A 15,850-nucleotide genomic window follows, 5' to 3' on the forward strand; every position below is an offset into this window, starting at 1 on the left:
TAATGAGGCAGGAAAATTATGTCGATATATTGAAGCAACATCTCAAGACATCAGTCAAGAAGTTAAAGCAAGGTCGCAAATGGGTCTTCCAAATGGACAATGACCCCAAGCATACTTCCAAAGTTGTGGTAAAATGGCTTAAGGACAACAAAGTCAAGGTATTGGAGTGGCCATCACAAAGCCCTGACCTCAATACTATAGAAAATGTGTGGGCAGAACTGAAAAAGCGTGTGCGAGCAAGGAGGCCTACTAACCTGACTCAGTTACACCAGCTCTGTCTGGAGGAACGGACTAACATTCACTTTGACAACTGCACCGGCATCAATCAATACGTTTTTACTGGTAATAGTGTGTGGAAACGGCGGCAGCCAAAGATTGTCTGGATTCATATCCTTGGATTGGACTAATGTGCCTATGAACTTAAATGCTATAAACTTGAAACCATCACTTCAATATCAGGAATAAGACTGACATACTTGGGCAATCTTTTTAGTTATTTACAATTTATGTCAATAAGAAAATACATTTTCGTTCTATTCTATTCCCTGCGTTTTGTTCCTGTCAAAATAGGACAGGACGTATCCAAATCTATCTTCAATAAACGCGGCGCGTTGTTTAACTCTATAACCCATCTCCACCAGCCAGCGGAAACCCCAGGAAGGAAGGTATAATTGGTGGAATATACAAGCCATTCCTTTCTGTCACTGTAGAGGGGAGTAGAAGCTAGGAGCGAACTATCCTTTCCAGACCGGAGACAGTCATTCTTGTTTGCTAGCTAGCGAGCCAGTTTTAGAGGAAGGATTCCATAAATGTTTCTCAAATTATCAGCGAATATACTAACATTCCATTCAAGCAATGCAGTCAATCCACAGTCATACAGTACAGTACAGTACTGGCTGAAATCAGTAGACAAGTTGTAAATGCAACAAGTAGCCCTACTGACATTGTATTATATAATAACACTTTTGAGGGTTTATGACAGGCCGTATAACTAGGACGATACAGTGCCAAATCAAATTAAATCAAGTTAAACAGCATGATCGTTATACAGGTCAACCTTGTGTTGGGGACAATAAAAGGCCACTCAAAAAATGTTCAGTTTTGTCACACAACACAATGCCACACATGTCTCATGCAATTGACATGCAGACTGCAGGAATGTCCACCGGAGCTGTTGCCAGCCGGCCTCACAACTGCAGACCACGTGTAACCACGCCAGCCCAGAACCTCCATATCCGCTTCATCACCTGTGGTATTGTCTGAGACCAGCCATCTGGACAGCTGATGAAACTGAGGAGTATTTCTCTCTATAATAAAGCCCTTTTGTAGGGAAAAACTCATTCTAATTGGCTAAGCCTGACTCCCAAGTGGGTGGACCTATGCCGTCCCAGGCCCACCTATGGCTGCGCCCCTGACCACTCATGTGAAATCTATAGATTAAGGCCCAATTAATTTATTTCAATTGACTGATTTACTCATATGAAATGTAACTCAGTAAAATTGTTGCATGTTGCGTTTATATTTTTGTTCTGTATAAAAAAGGCTGAGTCAGTAACTATTCAACCCCTTTGTCATGCCAAGCCTTAACTTCAGGAGCAAAAATGTGTTTAACTAGTCAGATAATAAGGTGGACTAACTCAGTGTGTAATAATGGTGTTTAACATAATCTTGACGACCCCATCTCTGTACCCCACACATATAATTATATGTAAGGTCCCTCAGTCGAGCAGTGAATCTCAAGAACAGATTCAACGTTTTCCAATGCCTCACAAAGAAGGGCACCTATTAGTAGATGTGTAAAAATTTAAATAAGCAGACATTGAAGCTGTTAATTACACTTTGGATGGTATATCAATTCACCCACTCACTACAAAGACACAGGTGTCCTTCCTAACTAAGTTGACAGAGAAGAAGGAAACAGCTCAGCGATTTCACCTTGAGGCAAATGGTGATTTTAAACCAGTTACAGAGTTAAACGGCTGTGATTGGAGAAAACTGAGGAAGGATAAACAACATTGTTGTTCCTACACAATACTAACCTACATGACAGAATGAAAAGAAAGAATTATGTACAGAATAAAAATATTCCTAATCATGCATCCTGTGTGCAGTAAGGCACTAAAATGATACTGAAAAAATGTGGCAAAGAAATGTACTTTTTGTCCTGAATCCAACGTATGTTTGGGGCAAATCCAACACAACACATCACTTAGTACCACTCTTCATATTTTCAAGCATGGTTGGTGGCTGCATCATGTTATGGGTATGCTTGTCATCAGCAAGGACTAGGACATTTTAGGATACAAAGAAAAGGACTAGAGTTAACACAGGCGAAGACTTAGAGAAAAACCTGGTTCAACCTTTTCAGCAGACACTGGGAGAGAAATCCACCTTTCAGCAGACCTATAACCTAAAACACAAGGCTAATTATACACTGGACATTGAATGTTTGTTTGGCATAGTTGCAGTTTACTTAAATCGGCATTGACAATCTATGGCAAAACTCGAAAATTGCTGCCTAGCAATGATCAACAACCAACTTGACAGAACTTGAAGAATTAATAAAATATATATATTGTACCATCCAGGTTTGCAAAGCTCTTACACGGAACCCAAACCGGCGCGTGCGCCATCGTGCATACATTTATTTTGTCCCCCCACACCAAACGTGATCACGACATGCAGGTTAAGATATCAAAACAAACTCTGAACCAATTACATTAATTTGGGGACAGGTCGAAAAGCATTAAACATTTCTGGAAATTTAGCTAGTTAGCTTGCACTTGCTAGCTAATTTGTCCTATATAGCTAGCTTGCTGTTGCTAGCTAATTTGTCCTTGGATATAAACATTGAGTTGTTATTTTACCTGAAATGCACAAGGTCCTCTACTCCGCCAATTAATCCACACATAAAACCGTCAACCGAATCATTTCTAGTTATCTCTCCTCCTTCCAGGACTTTTCTTCTCTTGACTTTATATTGCGATTGGCAACTTTCATAAATTAGGTGCATTACCGCCACTGACCTCATTCATCTTTCAGTCACCCACGTGGCTATAACCAATGAGGAGATTGCACGTGGGTACCTGGTTCTATAAACCAATGAGGAGATGGGAGAGGCAGGACTTGCAGCGCGATCTGCGTCAGAAATAGAACTGATTTATATTTTAAACCTTGGCAACTAAGATGCTCGTTGGCACGCACTGTCATGACTTCCACCAAAGGTGGTTCCTCTCCCTGTTCGGGTGGTGCTCGGCAGTCGGCATCGCCGGCCTACTAGCCATCACCGATCCATTTTTCCTTTTCCGTTTGTTTTGTCTTTGGTTCTTTCACACCTGGTTTCATTTGCTTTCATTTCTGTGCGTATAATTACCCCTGTTGCCTGCTTAGGTTTATGCGGGATTATTCGTGTGATGTTGCTCGTTGAGGTTGTGCCTTAGTTATTTTCACTCGCGACGCGAGTGGTGTAGTCAGACTGTTAGAGACTTACCCAGAAAGACTCCCAGCTGTACTTATCTAATCAAAATATATCATTGTTACATTTTCCAGACAGTCACTCACAAACTATATATAGACTACCATCGCTGTCCATGGTGATGAAATGTCTATGTGGCTGCCTATCGAAACGGTGATAGGATTTCTGTGGTGCCAGGGCATGAAGCATGTAGCTTTGCTTTAGCTAATGGATAGCCTAAATGTGTATTGGTATAGGCTTATTTGGTCTTCATTTTCTCATGTTAACCCTAACATTTCACAAAGCTATACTGTACATGGTGTCACAGGGCATCCATTTAGACAGCAATAATGTATTTACTTGGTCAATAATTAATGTTGAAAATTACAACATTGCCGATTGTAAAATAAATGTCTGATTCAACTAATCAGCAATCAATAGTTTTTTTTTAAGATTTTTTTTTTGTATACAACTGTCCTGCATAGCCTACTAAATCTGCATGACATGAGCTGTGCTTGGCTTTAGGCATAAAAAGTTATGCCTAAAACCAGCCTATTAATGCCAATCTCTCTTTTTTTCTATGTATAGTAGCTACAGTATGCGACTGATTGCATCGTCTTGTATTTTTGTGTGCAAATGTTTTCATCGTGGCCTGTAGGTCCTACTGTTTTTCTATCCTAAGCATTGACAACCCAGACAGAACATTCCTGAGACATTGTGCATTATATGTCCATTGTGCCGCACACACTTGTTGATGTTGAAACCACACAACTCAAATGCTGGTTCACCAGTATGAACAAAATTGTAAACTGCTTTTTTTTGTTTGATCCTTCAAAAACTGTTGTCCGCTCAAGATTATAATCTGTGGCTGTCCAGTATCCAGACGACATGTCCCAGAGTTTCCTATACAGTTAATCTCTTTCCGTAACATGTTGAAGCCGGCAATTAAGGAGAAAGCAAGAGGGTCAATTAAAGATGTTAACTGCTGTATTTGAAGCACCACTCCCTTTTCTGCCCAGTTTCCCTGTAACTGTCACTTCTGTAAGGATCGACACTGGTAGACGAGAAGCAAGTACAGGGAGTGAACATTTAATTAACAACGGATATGAAACAGGACAGGACAGCATCTGGACATGAAAACATAACAAAATGAATGCTGACATGAGGAACCAATGGAGGAACAGACCGATATAGATGGGGCAATCAACAAGGTGAAGGAGTCCAAGTGAATCCAATGAGTGCTGATGCGCGTAATGACGGTGACAGGTGTGCGTAATGTAGGGCAGCCTGGCACCCTCGAGCGTCAGAGAGGGAGAGTGGGAGCAGGGGTGACAGCTTCTGCAGAAAGATTGTTTTCTAAACTAAAATTCATAAAGAACTACATAAGAAGCATTAGGCTCTCGGTATGATATGCGCTTTGAACATCTGAGTAACCTCCACTCATTGAACTGGCACCATTGTAGCCTTGACCATGGCATTTGTTCACCGATATCCCTTTACTTTCAATCAGTTCAATTATTATAGGCACTTTGATCAGTCACATTCTTGAAGTCCAATAAAAAAATACTTAGCTTCCTATGTGGAAATTAAAAAGGATTATGAATGACTTTTTGGAAGTACTGTCAAAATGATTTAATTTAATAAATAAAAAATAGACATCAATATCAGACAAGCGCATGGGCCCCCAGAGAAAGTATGTCCGGTATTCCAGTGGACTGATACTGATCGAAGGGTGGCCAGCCCAGCGGCCACTTTGAGAACTCTTAAGCCACGTTTCCATTGGCACTTTAATGTCAACCCAGGTTAGGCTAGCCTTGGTGGGCTAGCTCAAATTGCATTTCCACTACCTCCAGAAATGATAAATTATGTCATGTTGCTAGGTAGCCAATATCTGACTGTGCAGCTGTCTTCGATGATGTTGCTAACTAGCAAGATGTTGAAGAATTTAATTCGTTACCCATACTCCCGCCAGTGTCAGCCATGTATTTGCTAATGTTAGCTAGCTAACTAATCTGTTAGTTAGCATAATTGCTAGTATAACAGGCTAGCTAGCTAAATTCCTACCTTTCTTGCCATGGTAATAGCTATTAGCTAGCTAGCTAACCAAGCAAACCAAACAACAGGTTTGATATGATGTAGCTACCTAGCTTTCAATGCGACCTGGCCAGCTAAAATTCCTGCTAGCTCATGTTAGCTAGCTAGCTAGCTTGTTTCAACTCTGATTTGCAAGCTAACTTTGGGTAGCTACTTAGCATTCAGGGGTTGACTGTTCTCATAAAAGTTTGTGTAGTGCAAAAATAAATGAAGGATCCAGATATGGCGGTAATTTGTGTCATGTTTGACTACAGCAGTATTGCTTGTCCATGTGCTAGCTAAAAGCAAAAAGCAACAGGCTAGCTGTGGTGTCAGCCTCCATCAGTGGTTGGATAGCAACGACGTCATCAGCCCAAATTCTAATCGAGCTGGCACCAGTTGTGAATCCCAGTTGGCCTGGGATTCCCTCGATCCAGCTCAATTTTTGAGAATTTCATTCGAGCCAGCTCGAATTTGACCCTAATTTAGCACTAATTTTAAGTGTCAGTGTAAATGGGAGTTTAGATAGAGCTTATTGCCTGGGTTTGTTTACATAATATCTTGACTGAGTTTGTTTACATAATGTCTTGCCTGGGTTTGTTTTGTTGCCCCGACATTTTGATATTTCTTAAATACAAATCAAGTAAATGAGACTTACTTAGTCTGGCTTTAACATTACGGGTGTGTTTGTATATTCACTCTGGCGTAACAGAGTGCGCTCAGAGTGCACACGGGGGATTTATAAATTCAGAGCGTTGTTGTAGGGTTGATCTGACCGTTCTGACCTCACAATGGCAACCAACCACCCAAACTAACTGGCTAAATTTGGCTAGCTTGCTAGCTATAGCTACTTCCAGACACAAATTAGAGAACACCCCACTCTGAACATTTTGCTCGCCCTAGCAGAGCTGGTTAGAGTGTTTTCGTGTTATCAAGAGAGTTAGTGAATGTACCTGTAAATGTGTTATGGCAACAATTGATACTTTTTTAGCCAATGTTTAGGCCTACTTACAACTGTCATAACAACCAAGTTTAGGGAAGTTCATAAATTATTTAATTATTCTGTGCTCTTCACTGTCAAATCAGAGTGCTCTGATATTGCAGTAGATTAGGCCTACCAGGGTGAATTTACGAACACTGATTTTAAAAGTGAGGCATGTGGTATATCAGAAATTATGTTATAGAATTATTGTCAACCTATTGTCATATAATTATAAATAGCCTACACTTTATAAGGGTTTAATACCAATTTTCTGTAGCCTATAAATAGCCTCTAAAATATATGTAAACAGACTATAAATGTCTAAATGTTGTATGTGCTTGCCTTGACAAAAGTTATTAATTAAACCAAAAGAAAAACGTGTGCGTAAAGGTTTTGGGAACGTCTTGAAAACGCTGGACTGCAAAGACTAGAGAGGGTATTTTGTGTTCATTTACAGCTACATATGATGCGTAACAAAGCATCAATCTTTCAGCATCCTGTGCGAATCCACAGAAAAACATGGGTAGTGTGTGCTTCGTACAGTCCTCGCAACCAAGCGCTTTGCACTCCCAAAACTAAAAGCCTAACATCCCACCTCGCCATAACTTTCTCTCTATCAATAACTCCTCCCCGAAACCGAATTCCGTTCTGATTTTGCTAATGAAGTGGGCTTGATAGAGAAGTGGGATTGGGGCACGAGAGAGCGCGAGGGAGGGGGTCACGGGTGGATGGTAACTGCCGCTCTAACAGGTACGAGCAAATTACGCTATCAGAAAGGAATTATGTAGTTCCGCCTCAGCAACGGTTCCTAACATTTCATACTTAAACGTGACTGACAGGGTCGTAGTGAGAAGTAAGTATATAAGAGGGAGGGAGACTAGTGATTAAGCCACTATCGCTCAAGTCCTCCCTGCGTAATGTGGATCTAGTGAAGTTAACTAAGCGCACTTTACATTTTATGCACCGGGTTATAGCAGTTTTTGTGTTTTCATTCTACTATTCATACTTATCAGACTAATATATATTGTTATTATCTCCTTTTTCATTGGATATCTAACATATTTTTTTCAAGCGGGGTTTTGCACTTTCACCAGGTAAGTTGTTGCATTCAAGTATACTGCTAGTCAAAATCATTTAGTCAAAGAATTATTCATATGCAAACCTATATTCTGTTATTAGATTCATTCGTTTTGGTTAACATTATGCATTTGAAGAAATTGTTTTAGAAGTAGTGTATTCTCTTTTTCCAATAGCCTAAATACTATATGTGCACGTTGTAAGGTGCTTAATTGGTGTAATTGGTGTATCTTCCTAGATAAATCTGTGTTCTTTTTAGAGACAGTTGTAAGGCTGCTTTACAGCGTTGCTGTTGTTGAAGCAGGTCTGCGGATTTTACGTCAGGGGATGCACATGTAATGGGATGGCATGACCGAGAGCTTCAGTATTCACAGTTGCAATGAACTTGGTGTCGCTTTGTGACAGCAGAGCAGAATGTAAATAAAAAACTAGATAGCCTATAATGGCTAGACAACTTTATTTATGAGATGTGAAGTAAAGTTTCGTCAACTTTACTGATGAGAAGTAAAGTTTCATCAACTTTACTTTACTTATTACATTGTCATTACAATAGTGATAAAGTTAACAACTTACAATGTGCCTTTGATGATAATCAGCTTTTGTGTCTCTTGTGTTTTGAAGGAGATATGATACTCAGGAGAAGTCTCAACTTGCTGCCTATTTTATTACTTTGCTCCTCAGCGCTACCTCAAGGTAAATCTACTTATGCATAAAGTTTATTCGCCTTATCATCATCATTATTCTATCCACTATTCAATTACATTTGTATTGATGAATAAGTGTGATGTTTGTGTGGCTTTCGCAGATGCTGTAGGTTTTAGTGTAACTAGAAATAAAATAATAATAATAATAAGCATGAGTGAATATGATGCTGTCACTTTTGCTTGTGAATAAAAGCATACCAAGTTAGGTAATAGCCAGGGCTCTCCAACACTGCTCTGTTCTTGGAGTGGTACTGTGCTGTAGGTTTTTTAGTTACAACTCTAATCTAGCACACCTGATTCTAATAATTTGCTGGTTGATAAGCTAAATGCTGTTAGTTGCAACTGGGGTTGGAATGAAAACCTACAGGAGGGTTGCTCCCCAGGAACAGGGTTGGAGAGCTCTGTTATAGACCTCGTTAAAATCAGTTGATCAGATTTTCGTAAAGAATGCCATGCTGTTTCATCAAGCTAATTGGCTGTACACGTTCTCATCTCCTTACCTATCCCCTGTATGACTCATGGAAGATGGTGAGGTCACAATGGATGACGACACAACGTTTGACCTGTTTGATATTAGCGGTATCACACGCAAGACTCTGGGCGCCAAGCAATTCCGTGGCCAAGACACGGACAACCCTGCTTACCGCTTCATCCGCTTCGACCATTTGCCCTCAGTGAGCGCGCCCGTGCTCAAACAGATGCTTCTGCAAATCCAGAACAACGAGGGCTTCGTGTTCGTGGCCAGCATGCGCCAGGACCGTGGCTCGCGGGGAACCCTCATCGCATTGGAAGGCGCCAACGGCCAACGGCAGTTTGAAATCGTCTCCAACGGTCGCGCCAACACGCTGGACCTTGTCTACTGGGTGGACGGCTCTCAAAATGTTGTCTCCTTCGAGGATGTTGACCTGTCCGACTCGCAGTGGAAGAATATCACACTTCATGTTCATGGCGAAAACGCCAATCTGTTTGTGGGCTGCAGTCTCATCGACAGCTTCATCTTGGATGAGCCTTTCTACGAGCACCTGCAGGCGGAGGGAGCCGAATGTTCGTCGCCAAGGGATCCATCCGCGAAAACCATTTCAGGGTAAGAATTTCTCCTGTAGAATAGACCACTATATTATGCTATTCAACTCAAGCTTGGTTCCCAGTTGTTCCCAGTAGTAAAAAAAAAATGAATGTAGACTGTTCTTTTAGACTGTATTTTTATAAGGGAGAAATGTCCATTTTCCTTCTGCACTTTATTACTTGTGTGGTCTTCCGCAGGGTGTGCCTTTGTTAAAAATAAAAACCCTACTACCCCATGCCCAAAAGTCCTAACCTACTCTTAGTATTAGTCATTATAAAGGTTTAAGAAGTTAATCAACCATATAGCATTACAAAGAAGTGAGCCATGTAATTATGAGAGAATATTCTTATTGACAGACCAAACGGGCCTTTATGGTTTTACTGAGCCTGTCACTTCACGCTACATGACTCCAGACCATGTAGAAGCCAATGGCCCTCCCTTCGAGGAGGGTTCAAGGGTTCAACAAGGACCTACTGGAAATATGGCATGAAGTGCATCCAAAATGGCAATATTTTTTGGGGTCGAGAAAAGTAGTGCACTAAATATAGGGAAATGGATTCCATTTCAGGTCTATCCCCTTGAGTCATGAGAATGAGTCTAATGTTAACCGTTAAGAATAACTCATTCGGTATTAATTTACCTTGACATAGTAGCTCAAGGTAAGCGAATACCAAATTAGTTGTTCCGAACTGCTAGTCCAATGTGACACACAACTGTCCAAGTAGTCATTGATCAGTCTCTTGTCTTGTCAAACAGGGCTTACTGCAGAATGTTCGCTTCATGTTCGACACATCCGTGGATGATGTTCTGAGGAACAAAGGCTGTGAAGTTACTAAGGCTGGTAAGGGTTTTTGGCTAACTTTACTGTACTGGTTGTGTTCATTAAGCACCAAATTAAGGGAAAAAAGTTTCAAACAGGGAGGGACTACCTGGACTTGTCCAATGAGAAAGGCTCATTTTTGTTTGCCATTGCAAAAAGTTTTAAATGTTTTCCAATGCGTGCCCTAAGAACATGCCGCTGTAGTTTGAATAGACTGAATTCTACCAATTGGGGTGATATGGATATTTATTTCAAGGACATCATCTGGAAGACCGTATTGTGTTACAGCAATTATCATTCAGGCTGTGTTTACACAGAAAGCCCAATTCTGATATTAGCGGTATCACACGCAAAACTCTGGGCGCCAAGCAATTCTGCGGCTGAGACACAGACTACCCCACTACATCCGCTTCGACCATTTACTCTCTGTGATCGCGCCCGTGCTCGAACAGATACTTCTGCAAATCCAGAACACAACGATGGCCAAAAGAGCTGATCTGATTGGTCGAATGACCAATTAGTCTAAAAAATATCAGAATTGGGGTGCCTGTGTAAACGCAGCCTTAGTAACCTTTTCCCAAACCGGTTTGTGCTGTACAGCAAACTTTGTCATCCCAAGTTTGTCACAACATTGACCATATAAATGGACAAGACAGCACAAACAGATCTGAACTGACTGAAGCTAGCCCTTTGTGTGTATCTGTGGTATTGTTTTCATGCTTTGAATATTCTGATGATCCGACTTTAACTCGTCCTTCCTGACCTGCTCTGACCTCCTTTAAACTCCCTATTAAAGCTCCATCCAACGCAGATGTGACTGAACGATCCATCCTTCTGCCTCATAGGTTCCATCCCAAATGGCACCCTATTCCCTATAGTGCACAACATTAGGGTGCCATTTCAGATTGCAGCCACAGTCACATGCAACCTCTTATAGCTTTGGTCTTCTGCGTTTCATTTAGATAAAACCGTAACACATTTCCACAGCAGACTCCAACCACTTAAAAAGATGGAGTTCTTCTATATTTCCATTGTGTCTGGTTCCGCTATTCCATCACTTTTTTTTCTTCGATCTTTAGTTTTAGTGGGTCACAGAAAGCTTGTAGATCTGATATGTAGAGATTTCTGACAGTATTACATCATGTTAGCGGAAACAGCTGTGTCAGTGTGGTTGCGTGAGGTCAACAAGTGTGTGTGTGTGTGTGTGTGTGTGTGTGTGTGTGTGTGTGTGTGTGTGTGTGTGTGTGTGTGTGTGTGTGTGTGTGTGTGTGTGTGTGTGTGTGTGTGTGTGTGTGTGTGTGTGTGTGTGTGTGTGTGTGTGTGTGTGTGCGTGCGTGCTGCGGTCATCAACACAAAAGGAGATACTGTACAGATGCTTACATTTATTTCCATTGGCAGTGGAATAAATGCCTGGGGAAGAAAAATAGAGAAAGTAAAATGCTATGCTGGAGGGAATTAAGGGAGTCACCACCGCTTTGCCCTGCACACACACACACACATACACACACACACACACACACACACACACACACACACACACACACACACACACACACACACACACACACACACACACACACACACACACACACACACACACACACACACACACACACACACACACACACACACACACACACACACACACACACACACACACACACACACACACATAGTGAGGTCATGAATTGGCTGATGGGGTAGTAGCCTCTCTGCTTCTTTTGTTCACACTGGGCGTGGGGCCCTGTAATCCTCAGTAGGGGCTTTTGAGAAGATCCAGAAACCCCAGGGTGTGTGTGCTCGCGTGCGTGCGTGCGTGCGTGCCAGAATTTGTGTGCTTGTAGCTCCATTGTTGACACAAGTACCATTCAATTCTACCTGAGTGAGCACATTTTATGTTATGTCACCAAGACTTCCCATTGAGTCACTGGAAAAAGTCTAGATGCTCCTACCAGCCAAGGTCTTACCCTGGCATCAGATATCTCTAACGCTAGCTCAAAAGTCACTCATACAATCACACGATTCATAGTCATACAAAACTGCCACGTTGTACAGTTAATGAGAAGCAGTTGAAATATTGTGTTTCTTCCCCTCTATCTCAGTCAAAAAGAGGAGAAGAAAGAATTGAAAGAGGAGGAAAAAGGAGTTGTGAACCAACCAGAATATCTCATCAGATATGTCCTAAAGTCACGCACACACAAACATTCACACACACACACACATAGTCTTGTACAGTTAACCTTGTGGGGACACACAATTCAGTCCTATTCAAAATCCTATTTTCCCTAACCCCTAACAATAAACCCTAACCTGTACTCTTACCTTAACCCAAAAACCAAACCTAAACCTAACCTTTGCTCCTAACCCTAACCCTTAACGTAAATCTAATTCTAACCTTAACCCTAAACCCCATAGTAATAGCATTTGACATCGTGGGGACAAACAAAATGTCCCAGTTGGTCATATTCTTGTTTGTTTACTATTCTTCGGAATAGTAACACTGTTATCTGTGACTGTTTTGTTTGTCTTCTGTAGTTTCTTAATCATTGTACATAAACTGTATGTGTTAACATGTATATGCAGGGCCCAGCTGTAAAATAGACCTTGGTCTCAGTCTGTGTTCCTTGTTGAAATAAAGGTAGAATAATAACTTGGGAGATTATTGTGGTTAAACGGGGCCAGCGTGACTGGGACCTAGCCTGATTTAGAGTCCCTAACCACCCATTAATCTCTGCTCAACTTCTACACCTGGCACGCACACACATGCACACACATATAGATACACACACACACACAAACACACTTGGCTGGACACACTGCGTTCCTCAGGCCTTTCCTCACCAGGAACCCCAGTCTGAGACTCTGCTCTGGGGCCACTAATCTATCTGATGTTCTATCTGTCATTTTCTTATGCATTTATCAGAGTTTAAATAAATAAAAAGCAGTACAATATACTATTAAACAGATGTATGTTATATCTGTGGACAGTTTATCATGTTGTAGACCAGGTAATAGTCTGTCAAACACTTGAAGTGAGACCTCTGGGATCCATGAGAACCACAGGATTATGGGTGAGACAATGTGGATCATAGAATAACTAAGTATTGCTTAGTGATTGTAAACTGTAGGGACTGTTGAGGCAATGGGTATAACAAAAGCATTATCTTCGCTATGATACAAACACAAAGCATCCAACAAGTAGAGGGGAAAAACCCGGCCTGGTCCCACATCTGTTTTTGCTGTCCTGCCAATTCCTATGGTCATTTTGGTCAATTCATCACACACACACACACACACACACACACACACACACACACACACACACACACACACACACACACACACACACACACACACACACACACACACACACACACACACACACACACACACACACACACACACACACACACACACACACACACACACACACACACACACACACACACACACACACACACACACACACTAACAGCCCCCCAGGAGGAGTGAGACTGATGGATAAACAGACACTTCCCTTCCTGTCAAAAGCCAATCTCTCTCTCTCTCTCTCTCTCTCTCTCTCTCTCTCTCTCTCTCTCTCTCTCTCTCTCTCTCTCTCTCTCTCTCTCTCTCTCTCTCTCTCTCTCTCTCTCTCTCTCTCTCTCTCTCTCTCTCTCTCTCAGTTACTAGCTATGCCCTGGACTAGAGGTAGTGACAGATTATAGCTCTAGTCCAGGGCATTAGAGCACTGCATGCGCACATACCAACGGAGATGTAGAATATCATCTGTGCTACATGCGCATGCGCTTTGATATTTGCAGACCAGGTGGCCTCAGCAAGCATAATCTGCAGCTGGATGCTTCTTCTCCAGGCAGGCTCAATCAAACAAACGCTCAAAGTATTTGAAAGAAAAAAAAAAAACATTTAAGCACAGGTCTGTGTTGGACTAGTGAGACAGAGCCAAGACCATTCTCTTCCAAAGGAAGACTTGATGCAGGCCCAGCTGTCTGCCAGCCCAGCCTGCTCATCCCACCCCATCAAACCACAGCTGAGCTCTGCTCCGTTTATAAAACAAACAACCACCCATCGGGCCCTGGCGCCCCGCAGCAGAACGTCTCTGTGATTCACTCTGAGAGCGTCAATGTGAAACTATTTCCTAGCTTGGGCTTTTTGCAAAAATCCATCTCTATCTCCGACTCCCACCATTAAGGCCCACTGGGGCTGTGTCCCAAATGGCACCCTCTTCACTATATAGTGCACTACTTTGTACCAGACCCCTATTGGCCCTAGGTGGGCTGAGGACACATGTTAAAAATAAAATGGAAGTGGATGATGAAACAAAACAGTGTGCTTTACTTATGAGAACTCTACTAAGTGCCCTCCCTCTCATCTCTGGGGTAAAGAAACATTATGACACAAAGCTGCTTTTCTAATCAAGTTGTGAGCAGACACATTTTGAGTTCTCTTAGAACTTTTTTTATGTGCTTTTAAACCCCTCCATCCCAGCCTGCCCTCCTCAGTTTCTGTGTGCTGTCTGATGGTATAGTTGACAGAAGATCATCAGCCACCCGGGCCACGGCCCGTTCACCCCACAACCCGTTCACCCCGCGGCCCGTTCACCCCACGACCATCTAGAACGTGGAGACAGTATAGGTGCATCAAAGCTTGGACAGAGAGACTGTAAAAACAGCTTCCATCTCCAGGCCATCAGACTGTTAAATAGTCACCACTAGCCTGCCTCTGCACAGTACCCTGCCCTGAACCTTAGTCACTGTTCTAGCTGGCTAACACCTGGTACTTTATCCTGCACCTTAGAGAATGTTGTCCTATGTACATAGTCATTGAACATTGATCACTTTAATAATGTTTACATACTGTTTTACCCACTTCATATGTACAGTATACAGTGGGGCAGAAAAGTCTTTAGTCAGCCACCAATTGTGCAAGTTCTCCCACTTAAAATGATGAGGTAGGCCTGTAATTTTTATCATAGGTACACTTCAACTATGACAGACAAAATGAGGGGGAAAAAATCCAAAAAATCACATTGTAGGATTTTTTATGAATTTACTTGCAAATTATGGTGGAAAATAAGTATTTGTCATGCAGGTGATAGAGGACCCAAAAGCGACTTAACAGAAACAGAGTTTATTCAAATCCAAACAGGGAGTAACAGAAATCCTCTAGTCTGTAGAGGGGAATAACAAGAGAAGCGGCCACAGACTGCAGGTCGCTTCGGGTAGGCGCAGGCCGTAGTAGACAGAGACACCTGCTCACACGCAGCATCTGATGAAGGCAAAAAACACGACAGGACAGGGCGAAACACAATCACAGCATGGTGAATACAAAACAAGGAACCGACGGGACAGGAGCGGAACACAAAGGAATAAATAGGGACTCTAATCAGGGGAAAGGATCGGGAACAGGTGTGGGAAGACTAAATGATGATTAGGGGAATAGGAACAGCTGGGAGCAGGAACGGAACGATAGAGAGAGGAGAGAGAGGGAGGGGGAGAGAGAGGGATAGAAAAAGGGAACGAACCTAATAAGACCAGCAGGGGGAAACGAACAGAAGGAAAAGCAAAATGACAAGATGATATAAGACAAAACATGACAGTACCCCCCACTCACCGAGCGCCTCCTGGCGCTCTCGAGGAGGAACACTGGCGGCAACGGAGGAAATCATAGATCA

The 15,850-nt window shown here is 42.2% G+C and overlaps 1 protein-coding gene across 1 annotated transcript in view; it reads left to right on the plus strand.

Moving 5' to 3' along the window:
* Window positions 1-7,194: 7,194 nt before the first annotated feature.
* thbs2a (thrombospondin 2a) overlaps window positions 7,195-15,850 on the plus strand; it is a 48,129-nt gene continuing 39,473 nt past the window's right edge. The window contains 5 exon segments of the mRNA XM_046357419.1: window positions 7,195-7,259; window positions 8,208-8,279; window positions 8,816-9,322; window positions 9,325-9,374; window positions 10,113-10,197. Of these exon segments, the coding sequence (XP_046213375.1) occupies window positions 7,238-7,259; window positions 8,208-8,279; window positions 8,816-9,322; window positions 9,325-9,374; window positions 10,113-10,197 (736 nt within the window). The 5' untranslated portion in view covers window positions 7,195-7,237.

The sequence above is a fragment of the Oncorhynchus gorbuscha genome, linkage group LG07, assembly GCF_021184085.1.
Source record: "Oncorhynchus gorbuscha isolate QuinsamMale2020 ecotype Even-year linkage group LG07, OgorEven_v1.0, whole genome shotgun sequence".
Classification (NCBI taxonomy): Eukaryota; Metazoa; Chordata; class Actinopteri; order Salmoniformes; family Salmonidae; genus Oncorhynchus; species Oncorhynchus gorbuscha.